This window comes from Sciurus vulgaris (genome assembly GCF_902686455.1).
Source record: "Sciurus vulgaris genome assembly, chromosome: 3".
Lineage (NCBI taxonomy): Eukaryota > Metazoa > Chordata > Mammalia > Rodentia > Sciuridae > Sciurus > Sciurus vulgaris.
Window position 1 is genome coordinate 119,609,274 of NC_136463.1, and position 12,260 is coordinate 119,621,533.

Here is a 12,260-nt window from a genome sequence, read left to right on the forward strand (position 1 = left end):
AACAGTACTAATATGTTAGTCTCTTCACTCAATTTAAATTATCAATATATTATTGGTTCTTCAGAACTAGTGTTTTGAAACTTTATGTTTGAATCTCTTTGAGTGTTTAAAATATATATTTTTAGACCTCATCTTCTTGGAAGTGTGTTTGAGAAAATAGGTGCTATAATTTAAACATGTGTCTCAAAAGTTCAGGCATTGCTTAAATGTTTGTAGCAGCACAAATCCACAAATTAGGGAATCAGACCTGATGCCAGTCAAGAGATGAATGGATCAAGAAAACATGGCATATACACACAATGAAGTTTTACTCAGTCATAAAGAATAAAATAATGGCATTTGTCAGTAAACAGATGGAAATGGAGGACATCATACTAAGTGAAATAAGCCAAATTCAGAAAATCCATGGTTGAATATTTTCTCTCATACATGAAAGTTAGCGCAAAACAAGGGAAATGTGGTGGTGGGGGGATTGAATATCATAAATACATAAAGAAAATCAGTGCAGTAGAAGAAGGAGATCAAAAGGGAGGGAGAAAGGAAGGATAGGAAAGGGGAGGAAATATTAAATGAATTTAACAAAATCATGTTATATGCATATAGAAATGTATCATAGGGAATTTCATCTGTAGGCATATGTAGAAAGTACCTACCAAAAATAAATAAATAAAGGAGTGAAAAGAAAATCAATAGAGTAGAGGAAGGAGAACAGGGGGAGGGAGTAGGAGATGAAATTTGGGGGGAATAAGAACTGAAATCAAATTTCTTGCATGAATGCTTTCGTCAAAATAAACCCAACTACTATGTATAGTTAACTGTGCTGCTTTAATAAAAAGTAATTCATGCGTTGGAACCTTAATTCTTCAATGTGGCTATGTGGAGATGGGACCTAGAGGGAAGTGGTTGGCTTATGGGGGCAGAACTGTAATAACTAGATTGATGCTTTTCTTGTGGGAATAGGTTAGCTGTCACCAGAGTTGGGTCCCTTTTTTCTCTTCTGTATGCATCCATTTGCCCTTCAACTCACAAGGCCTTCACTGGAAGTTGAGCAGATGTCCGAGTCATGCTCTTGGACTTCCTAGCTTCCTGAACATGAGTCAAAATACATCTCTTTTATTTGTAAATTATCCAGGCTTCAACTATTCTATTATAGCAACAGAACATAGACTAAGCCAGTTGGAGATAGGATTTAGAGATGTGAATTTTTACCACACATTCTAGGCGATTCTAAATGCAGATGGACCTCACTCTACATTTAGAGAAATACAGACTCATATTATCTTATCCCTTACATTAATCCTTTGGATGGTTCAATGTAATTATCTTAATTCACTTATGTTATAAAACCTTCTCTGAAAATTGAAAATCACCTGTGTAATATTGGTTGGGAGTATTTGATATGTTTTCACATCTATAACATATCTGGTGCATGCCTTTAATTTGCATGTTTTTATGTTGGGGTATTTTCAGAGGCGTTCCAGATCTTTCAGTTTATTTGAAACTTCTATTCACTCTTTGGAAAGTATAATAATGGGTGTGAGCACAGCTTTCAAGGCAACAGAGACCAAAAAAGAAGATAGCAAAAATAGTATTCAGAGAAAATAAACCAAAAATAACACACTAGAAGACGCAACCGAGTGAAGGGAATACCCACAGCTGTGGAACCCTGTCTCAGAGAAAAAAGCTTTGATGCTGAACAGAGGCCATCTCTCTCTGCCTCAGGCTTGCAAAGAAGGAAGTTACAAGGATTTAATTTTTTTTTACCTGTTCTAAGAAAGTAAAAACTTGTTCTTAATTTTCAAGAGCAAAATAAAATTCAGAATTAAGGCTGTATGACACAATCCTGCAAGTAGGGTTAGACCCAAAGTGGGTTGGGAAAAGCCAAGAAGAAAGAAGATGGAGGAAATTTCAAGATGTTCTAGTAGAAACATGTGAAATGAATATTTGTTGGAAATACTTACATAACATTTTAAGTTAAATATATATATTTTTCATTATCTCTATTAAGTCAATAACTGTATTTGGTTTTAACTGTAAAACCTCTGGTTTAAAATAAAATGCCTCAGTATTCTCAAGCAACATAGCAAAGTCTTTGGGGAGAGTTAGTTTCCACTCTCATCTTTAAATGCTTTTTCATTTTTGATCATGACTATGTATTACTTATTTAAAAATAAAATAATACACAAGTGTAAAGTGACACTTAAAATTTACATTAGTAGAGGATAAAGTGACCATCATTTATGGCCTCTCTGCTTTGACATTTTTTATGGATGTATTTGTTTTAAACAGTATGCCCTGTCCATCTTGTGCAAGGATTCTTGTTCCTACCAGAGAGGGTCCTTTTCTGTTTACAAAGTCAGAACTGTAAATTGCTTGTGACTTTTTCCTGCCTGTGAGTCATGTTAATGCCTTCTTCCTGTCTTTACTGGGATTTATAAATTCAATACTAATTGGTTATGTCTTTTGCTTTTGAAATTCTATCTATCTATCTATCTATCTATCTATCTATCTATCTATCTATCTATCTATCTATCTATCTACCTACCTACCTACCTATAAATGTAAAAGGAGGTACATATGCCATATGTGAATACTGATTCTCTTTTCAGTGTTAAAACCTGCTTCCAGCTAACTTCCCTCTTCGATCTCCCTCTATCAGCTGGCTGAGCCCCAGCAGCCCAGGCCTCTCAGCTGCTCTTTGAGCATCACAGGTGTGCTGCCACACTAGGGTCTTGCACTTTCATCAGCTTGGAACGTTGTTCCATCAGACAGCCACCTCCTTTTCCTCCTCTAATTCTTAGCCAAAATGTCTCTTTCACAAGGTAGACTCCCTAAACCACCCTATTGAAAATTTTACTTCCAATCATTACTCTTATTCCCATCATATTGCTTTAATCTTTTCCCATAGCACTTATTGCCTTCTAGCATCGTGTTTAGCTTATTCGTTTCGTGATTGCTTATTAAACTTTAGGATAAAATTCTATGAAGTCAGTGAGTTGAATTCTTTGTTCATTGAGGTATATCCAGGGTCACTATTCCTGCTACATGGTAAGCAAAAATAAATTTTTGTTGTTTGACTAAATAAACTAATCGATAAGAGAAATAATACTATTTTCAAAAGCACATAAATTGGCTCATGTAAATATTACCACTATGCATATACATTTATAATTGAGTAACTCAAGTTTTTTAGCTTCTTCATTTGAAATTCACTCATCCATCTTAATAAGAGACTTTCTCTTTGTTACATAGAATTTCCATACATTGCTTTATACTCTGTAACCTTCTAAGACATGTGAGAAAATTTCAAAGTACAAGTGACTTGACCAAGGTCACATAATTAGTTTGGAATTGAAAATTTAACACAAACATTCATAGCATCAATCATTTATTTTATATTGTAAAATGCTCCTAATCCTAATCACTCCCAAGAGTTTTAAGAATGCCAAAATATCAAGGGCGATTCTTTTATTTTTTTCCCTCTACTGGGTATGGAAGTCTCACACATGTTAAGCAAGTGTTCTACCACTGAGATACATCCCTAACCCTACCAAATTTTTAAATTTTGAGACAGGGTCTTGTTAAATTGCCCCAGTTGGCCTAAAACTGGCCATTCACAAGAAGCTGTTTTTATAGTCTGCATATAGCTAAGGGTGACTCTTAAATTCAAAAAAATTTTGTCTGAGAAACTGACTTCCCTACAGGGCTTCAATTGGATCCCAAAAGTGTTACACTGATTAAATACCATATTTTACATTTGTATTATGTGAGAGAGTAGTAGTTAGCCCTAACTGTACTTATCATAGAACAATTTACTCTTTATATGAAGGAATCTATAGGATGTATTAACAACAAAGAATTGAAACTATTTTTTTCCTATTTGACTTGAAAATATGTTAAAGGATTGTGCAGGGGGCATTAAATTAAGGGGAAAAAATGACTGTTTTCAATGTCATCTCTTCAGAAGCATTTAGGTCATAATTTCATTTTAATTTATCATGGCATGACCCCAGGCTAGCGTAATGGAGACTCCCTACAATACAATTCTCCCATCAAAGAATAAAGGCAAAAGCAAAATCCAGAGACATTTCTTTTCAAAATTCATGCACCTGTTACAGTCACAGCCTCAGATGATAAAGGCAGACACCCACACATGAAAAAGATCAGGTTTTCTGAGGTCTCAAAATGAAAAAGTCTAATAAGAGTTTCCAAAACTGTCCAACTGAAAAGTCTGATAAGCAGGTTGTACCAAAAAAAGAAAAAGAAAAAGAAAAAGCCGATTAAGATATGGTCTCAAAATCATGAAAATGTTTAAAGAGGATTACCTTAAAAGTTATTAGTGGTTTAATTTTTAAAAATCCCTTTTACAGAATTTATGGTAAGAATTTAAATAACTGTATTAAATGTTAGAAGCCTGTCACTCAAGTTAAATATGACAAAGATGCACCAAAATGAAATATGGCAATTAGAAGGCAAATCAGTGACAAAACAGGTCAGAGTTCCCAAGAGACATCTGTACCTGATGAGGGGAGCAGAACTTCTTGTCACCAGTCAACCGGTTTCCATCCATGGAGAAAAGAAAGCTTCTTCTTTTGACACTGTCTTCTGATTCAGACTTTGGAAACCTGTCTCCTTCTCTGTTTCCATCGAGATGCTCCCTCTGTCGTCTTTTCTTCCTTCGATTCCTCCACTCCTTGGCACTTTTGGAGCTTAACTTTGATGCTTCTGAAGAACTTTCCAAGAGCTCTCCCAAGCCACCTATTCCGCTGAAATCTCTTGAAGCTGCCGATGCAGCTGCGACTGCCTGTGTTAAGACAGAGCCAGGCATTGCTCAGATGTGTAACTTGGAAGGCAGTGAGCTACGATTCAAGTGTTGTCATTTGAGACTACTAACTCTATGTGTAAATTAATGGCTTCTGGGCCTTTTATTTTGCTTTGCCAGGAGATTTTACTTAAAAATGACCCTTGTGTGATAAACAGCATAAATCCATATGGTAGTGTATACAATAAGGCAAGTAAAGTTTGCCCTTGTTCATCCATTGAGATCAACTTCAGTTTAGGGGACATTTGCTCTTGTAAAGTGTTGTCTGTATCTTCAACACTTTAAAAGTAAATGCTTTCTTAGTAGTAGTTGCTCCCCTGATCACTATTTCATTTTTGCCATTTGGATTATTTCTCAATATGTAATTGTCCTTTAAATCCAAGACAAAAGACTTTCTTTTTTGTGAACTCAAAACATTTATAGTATCTACCATTTTACCTCTAGATGATAATAGTGGGAAGGTATTGACTAGTTTTCCCCCATCACTTATTTGAATTACATTTAGGACTATAGTTCACATCTCTGGGGTCATGTTAATTTTAGAGAATTTATTGTATATCTCTTTTTATTCTAAAATGTAAATGTTTACAATTTATTATTATTGTTATTAATTATTATTATTATAGATTAACATATTAGTAAGTAAATGCCTGAAAGTTTTTTCAAGAGATTATGAGAATTTCCTCAAATATTTTCTGGCTACATTTCAGTTGTAAGCATTGCTAAGCAACTTGAATTTCTGTACTGGCTAGTGAAACACAGCCAGCTCTGAGGTTAACATGGCAAATGTTTTGTACTTTCTTCTATATTAAGAATATGTTTAGACTGGAAATGATTCAGCCATGACTTAGAGAGGATATGAAACAATATGATGTATATCAAAGCTGAATTCTCATTATGTTCCAGTTTTTAAACAAAACCACAGAGGTGGAAGTAATTAAGTTATGAAAACACTGGTTAAATTTTTCACATTACTAAATACAAACAACTCTAATTTATCTACCATTTTGTCTGTCTTTCCCATGGACTGTAAGTTAGATGGGAATTTTGTCATTGTTTTTATACACAGTGCCAGGTATGTCACCTGACATAAAAGGTGCTCAGTAAATTTTTGTTGCATAAAGGCTTCAAAAGCAACTTATTGTCAATTTTCCCAGACACTGGCAGTAGGGGGGATGTGGGGAGACACATGAGCCCTGACTTTTCAAGATCTCATAAAAGAGGACAGTTTGTAAAGAATGGTCTATAGAATAGCAACACATTTTAGGAAGGGATAAAGGTAAAACCCCATTCATTCAATCTCAGAAACACTTTGTGCTTTATTTCTTTCTTGCTGAAAAGAAACAAATCCTCCTAAGCAGTTTTTATTTCTGAATGTCATCTCAAATGAAATAAAAAATGTTTTGAAAGTAAAAGAGCTATCCCACGGATTCTCTAAAATTAACGTGACCTCAGAGGAGCTAACTGTAGTACTAAATATGGTGCTTTTTAAATTGATGTGTTGAACTCAGCAACACATAAAATGTAACATGGATATTTTTTTATGTTGAGTGCTGTATTCACATGGAAAACTTGGATCAAAGACTTGATATAGGACAATGCCTAGAATTTAAATACTAATTTGCAATTAAGATATTTATAAAATTGCATAGCATTAGGCAACTTTCCTTGTGACTCTTGTCACTAATACTTCTAATATCATCCATGGCAAAAGATGAGAAATACTGAAGATCTTTTATTACATGACTGCATAAGTATAACAAGGTAAATAAATGAAGCACTTGTCTCTACCAAGTTATGGTCACAAAGTGCTTGATCCATAGAGGTGCATAATATATGCCATTTGTTGAAGGAGCCAACAAATGTCAACATGTACCCTTTATTTTAGTCAAACGTGATCCTAATTCTCCTTTCTCCATTGTACAGACACATGCACTCAACACACAGAACTATCATTTATCAACTTGTTTGTCCCTAGAAACAAAGGAAGTGTTGGTGCTATTCCTTTACCATAATCCTGAAATTCATGTTCATTTAAATCACGTCTGGAATTTGTTTTGCATAAGGCATCATTTCCCTATCTATTTTCAGTAGCAGTTCAAATAACTAAAAACCAAAACAGGTTTTTAAGGCAACAAAGGTAACCTCCGACACAACACATTTTCTCTGTCGCTCATCAACTCATATCTGTCACTTGTTCCACTTCCAGAGATTTGCCGATTCCCCCTGAAAGGCAGATGTTTCCTGTCATCTATCGTGTCTGTGTACCTGCAACACCGCCAATGTCCTGCTTATTTAAAATAATAGTGATTCTTTCACAACCAACTTCCTGAATTCTCTTTGTAACAAATAACAAATTAGTGCTTAATACTTCCATAGGTAAGCACATTTTCTTATTACATTTCTCTGTGGCTCGAAATAGGCTCTAAAACTTCCCATGTCTGTGTGTCCTTAAAAAAAACAAAAAACAAAAAACTAATACCTATTTTATTAAACGTAAAACTCAGTTAAATCCCATTGAAAACCATGAGACATTCAGTATACCTGTTTCAATTTGACCCCTGATTATATCGGATCTCTTAAATGCCATTATTTCTAGTTTTGTCCTACAGCTTACTCCTAAATATTTTTCAGTCAGATTTATGTAGATTGCAATGCAATATGCTAAAGTTGGTCACTGTTTGGCATTTAAAGATCATAAATGCCAAACACAATTTCAGTGATCTCCAGCGAAGTATTTATTTCCTTGTAGGATTGGTCTTTTTCCATCTTTCAGAGTTGCATTTGATTTGTGAATCCCCTGAGCTATACGTGTCATGTTTTCATGTCTCCACAATGATTAAAACTACACAGGACCCCTCAATGATATTAAATAAAATGAAAGTGATGCTAGACTTCGTGAAGTCATTAGCTAGGGAGTCAGTACTGAAGAGTCATAGGTGGTGAGCAAGATTTAGACTACATTGCAGTATGATTAATTCCAGGAGTGCACTAAGTCTTTCTAGCTCCCTCTTCCCTCCAGCACTAGTTTTGCTTCTAACTCCCTCCTCTAGTTTCAACACTGGCTGTCCACCAGTCATTGTGACCTGTGTTATCAATAAGGAACTAAAATTGATTTCTTACTGTGCTATCCCAATAAATATTAAAACATTTTTCCTGGGATCAACTTAAATGTTCTAAAGGAAAAGCTAAGTCAAATCAAGATTTGGTCACTGGAATCTAATAAATGATTATTAAATACACAGAATTAATGTAGTTTTGCTGACTAAAGTTTAATATAGATAATTGGGTTCTTTAAAATTCTATTCGACAGTGAACTTTTAGTTCTAAATTAAAAAAGATGATACTCTTATTAACTGATGTCATATTTTACATTAAAGTGGCTCCATTTTAGAATAAACCTACTCTTTTTGTACTGTTTCCTGTTTAGCATTTTTAAGCACATGAACTTGTCTGTATTTTTAAATGATAACATGATAATTTAATACTTTAAAATATGATTACATGCAATATATAAGTATTATTTCTTATAACATTTATTTAAAACTTGGAAATAAGAAAAGTCTTTACTCTCTAAATAATTATTTTGCTATCTTCCAAATGCCTTTTACTGATAGTAAGATGAAATAAAACTCTTTAAAAAGTTCAACTATGAATAGAACTTTCTGGAAAGCATGAGGTTCTTAAATATTTCAAATTTGTCCATAGTTTCCTTCTAAAATCAGTAGAGTATAATCATATTGCAACTTTTTACTCAAAGGTAAGATGCAAATAGAAAAGCCTGAATTGAGTTTAGCAGATGCTAAACCCATGGTTGAGGTCAGGAATTAGCTAAGCTGCTCACTGCCCAATCCCTGTTTTACCAAAAAGCCTCAAAAAAAAAAAAAAAAAAAAAAAAAAAAAAAAAAAAAAAAAAAGACCCAATGCTGTGAATCTTCAAAGTAATTCATAATTGTTAAAAACTTAAACTTTATATACTGCCATTTAAGGATCTAAATTCATTCATCCAGCAAAAAAATTTTCTAAAAAGTCAATATACAAAAATATTATTTGGACTCCTCCTTTTGGCCCAGGTAGAGTTATAGAGGTCAGAACAGCTTTCTCTACTGAAACAGTGAGTTATACAGAAGAAATACATAAAATGATGACTCTGAAGACTGGACATCCAGGCTGGAGGCTCTAAGATGGTGGGAAATGTGAAAGCCAGTCGCCAAGTTCTGTGAGTTTCTAACCTAAGGCCTTGTACTTCCAGATGACCGGACAAGGAAGGAGTATCTGTAGACTCCATGAGTGGAGGAGACAGAACTAGTAGTCCAAGGACACTAAAGTGGCTATAGTTCACAGGACAGGCATCCTAAAGGAAGGGACTGGACAGAGAACTCTGGAGCTCTTCTCAGGTCCCTCATGAGTACTGAGAAAAATATTCATCAATGTATTGGGCAGCTTCCGAAGGCTAAGGATTACAGGGAATGCCACCTACCACGCACATAGATTGAGAATGGGGCCTGCCTGTTCCTACCAGCTACACTAGTAAACACTTCATTTTAAATGGGTCATTGGGTAGAGTATTTGGAAATGGCTTCCCTCAGTCGTGTTGAATAATCAGCCTTAGATTAAATGCTACTCTTGTCCTATCTAGCAAATCTTCAAATGTGAGAAGATGCAAAAGTATCAAATTGTTTATGAATGGTGTAACTAAGTCCCAAAACAAGGGTCAAGAATTTTGATAGGAATATAAAAGTATCTAGCATCCGAGAAACAAAAATCTCTAACCAAATAAACTTGAATACTAATAAAAATCTGAAGTTAGTATCTAATTTCAGATGCCTTCCTAATATCTTGATATGGACTGTAGCAAACATCTTTTGCAATAAAGAAATCACAAAGAATGGTTAAGTATTGGTATACATAATGCCATCTCCTTAATATTAAAAATAAATTAACTTCAGAAGAAAATGGGAAAATTAGAGGTAAAACAGTAATAGTGGGAAATGCCAGTTTTACTTCATTTTCAAATTAAACTAAAAATTAGATTCTTCCCTCAGTTTCCATCGTATTTTATCCCTAGTTACATAGTACACTTTATCCCTAATGCCTTATCCCCTGCTAGTTAATTTCTTGGTGATGTATATAGTGTCTAAAATGCTCTTGGGCTCCAAATTCAGAAACAATTTTAGGTTTGAATAATTTTCTCTTTCCTAACAGTAGTTTCTATGCACAAAATTAGAAGCCAGCTCCAATTTAACCCCTATGATACAATAATATTCCTTCTAAATAACTAAAACAATAATAAAGCTTTACTTATTTATCACTCTGTACCTGAGCTTCTTCCTGTTGTTTTTTAAGCTGTTCAAGCATCTGCTGAAATTCTGCCTCCTTCTGTTCTGCCTCTTCCAGTGTGGCCTGATTCTGTTCCTCATAGGCCATGGCCACCACAGCCAGAATCAAGTTTACCAGGTAAAAAGAGCCCAAGAAAATCACCAGGACAAAAAATATCATGTATGTTTTTCCAGCAGCACGTAATGTCTAGGACAGAAGGGAGATAATTCATTGGTATTTCAGAAAAGTGTCCCCAAATAAACATCTAATCATCACAGTTAGAAATAAAGAGATGAATGCATTTTAGTATTTAATTTATTTTGATCAATTTTCTTTTGGTGTTAAAAATATGCAAGCACACATGTATATACAAATAATAATCAAATTATCAGAGGTTTGACTGTAGTGCATTCGGTATAAATACATTTCACATTAGAGCATTTTGGATATATATTTGAGTAACACTAAAATGAAGGGTGAATAATGGGAGAGTGATAGTATAACTGAGAGCATTGGGTCTTTCATTTCTTTCAGCTGGGCTCCTCACCCAACTGCATTTTCTGGAGGAGACACCTTTCTTTCCTCCTCTTCTAGCCTCAATTAATTATAGCTTTAATTTGAAATTTTTATATAATTGACCTTTTAAAATCATTTCACATGCTGTTTCCAATCTCCACAATGAGGTTATAAACTCAAAGTCATGAGCATTCTTTGCTTTTGCCACAGCCCTTAGCAGAATGCCTTTCTTTCTTTCTTTCTTTCTTTCTTTCTTTCTTTCTTTCTTTCTTTCTTTCTTTCTTTCTTTCTTTCTTTCTTTCTTTCTTTCTTTCCTTTCTTTCTTTCTTTCTTTCTTTCTTTCTTTTCTTTCTTTTCTTCCTTTCTTTCTTTCTTTCTTTCTTTCTTTCTTTCTTTCTTTTCTTTCTTTCTTTCTTTCTTTCTTTCTTTCTTTCTTTCTTTCTTTTCTTTCATTCTTTCTTTCTTCTCTTTCTTTCTTTCTTTTCTTTCTTTCTTTCTTTCTTTCTTTCTTTTCTTTCTTTCTTTCTTTCTTTCTTTCTTTCTTTCTTTCTTTCTGTCTGTCTGTCTGTCTTTCTTTCTTTCTTTCTTTCTTTCTGTCTTTCTTTCTTTCTGTCTTTCTTTCTGTCTGTCTTTTTTTCTTTCTGTCTTTCTTTCTGTCTGTCTGTCTTTCTTTCTGTCTTTCTTTCTTTCTTTCTTTCTTTTTTGTCAACATTTCATATTTTAATATTGCTGAACTCAGAGCACATCTGGGAGCTAGTCACAAGTTTTAATTTCTTTTTTTATTGTAAACAAATGGGGTACATCTCGTTCTCTGTTTGTACATAAAGTAGAGGCATACCATTTGTGTAATTATATATTTACATATGGTAATGGTGTTTGATTCATTCTGTTATTTTTTTTTCAGAATGCCTTTCATATAAGCAGCTCTCCATCTATGTAACTGACTGAGCAGTGAGGATTCTATACACACTTACTTTATACCATACCCTACTCTGTATTCCAGAGTATTCTAAACAAATATCCAAACTTACCATTTTATGTATGTTCAGAAAAACAAATCCTATTCATGTTAATTTGGATCTTACCAACTGATAAAGATTCTCCCAGTAGTCTTGAGTCATCAGACGGAATAAGGACAAGAAGGCCCAGCTGAAGGTGTCGAAGCTTGTGTAGCCATAGTTGGGGTTCCTGCCAGCCTTCACACAGATGTATCCTTCTGGACACTGGCTGTAAAAAAGAGAGTTGATAATGAGGTCAGTATAGAAATTATATGAAGTACAATTCATCTTGATTTGTAGGAATTGTCATAACCCAGCGTTATTTACAATGAATTATTTTTTGCTTTCATTTTTAGAATGCTTAGGTGACTGCTCACAGGGAAACTCATCAAATAAAGCCTATTAGGAAAACCAGAAGAAAATTAGGTATGAGTGAACCATATCTACAGACATTTAGGACAGCAGAGAGGTAGCTACCACAGATCTTTACCTCTGACACTATCATTCTTCTTCACTTTACAAAATGGCAAGAACTAATAATTAAAAGCTAAAAGTCAGAAAACAGGCAAAGGGTGAGAAAACTATTTACTTAATGAGATATTTCA

The 12,260-nt window shown here is 34.2% G+C and overlaps 1 protein-coding gene across 2 annotated transcripts in view; it reads right to left on the bottom strand.

Annotated features, from left to right (window-relative positions):
- SCN3A (sodium voltage-gated channel alpha subunit 3) overlaps positions 1–12,260 on the bottom strand; it is a 113,219-nt gene that overhangs the window by 53,910 nt on the left and 47,049 nt on the right. The window contains exons 10-12 of one of the 2 annotated variants that reach the window (XM_079134399.1): positions 11,743–11,884; positions 10,142–10,348; positions 4,520–4,804 (exon numbers count right to left, since the gene is read on the bottom strand). In XM_079134399.1, the coding sequence (XP_078990525.1) occupies positions 4,520–4,804; positions 10,142–10,348; positions 11,743–11,884 (634 nt within the window). Of the gene's footprint in view, positions 1–4,519; positions 4,805–10,141; positions 10,349–11,742; positions 11,885–12,260 lie in introns of those variants that run through there. The other variant, XM_079134400.1, reaches the window with a different exon arrangement.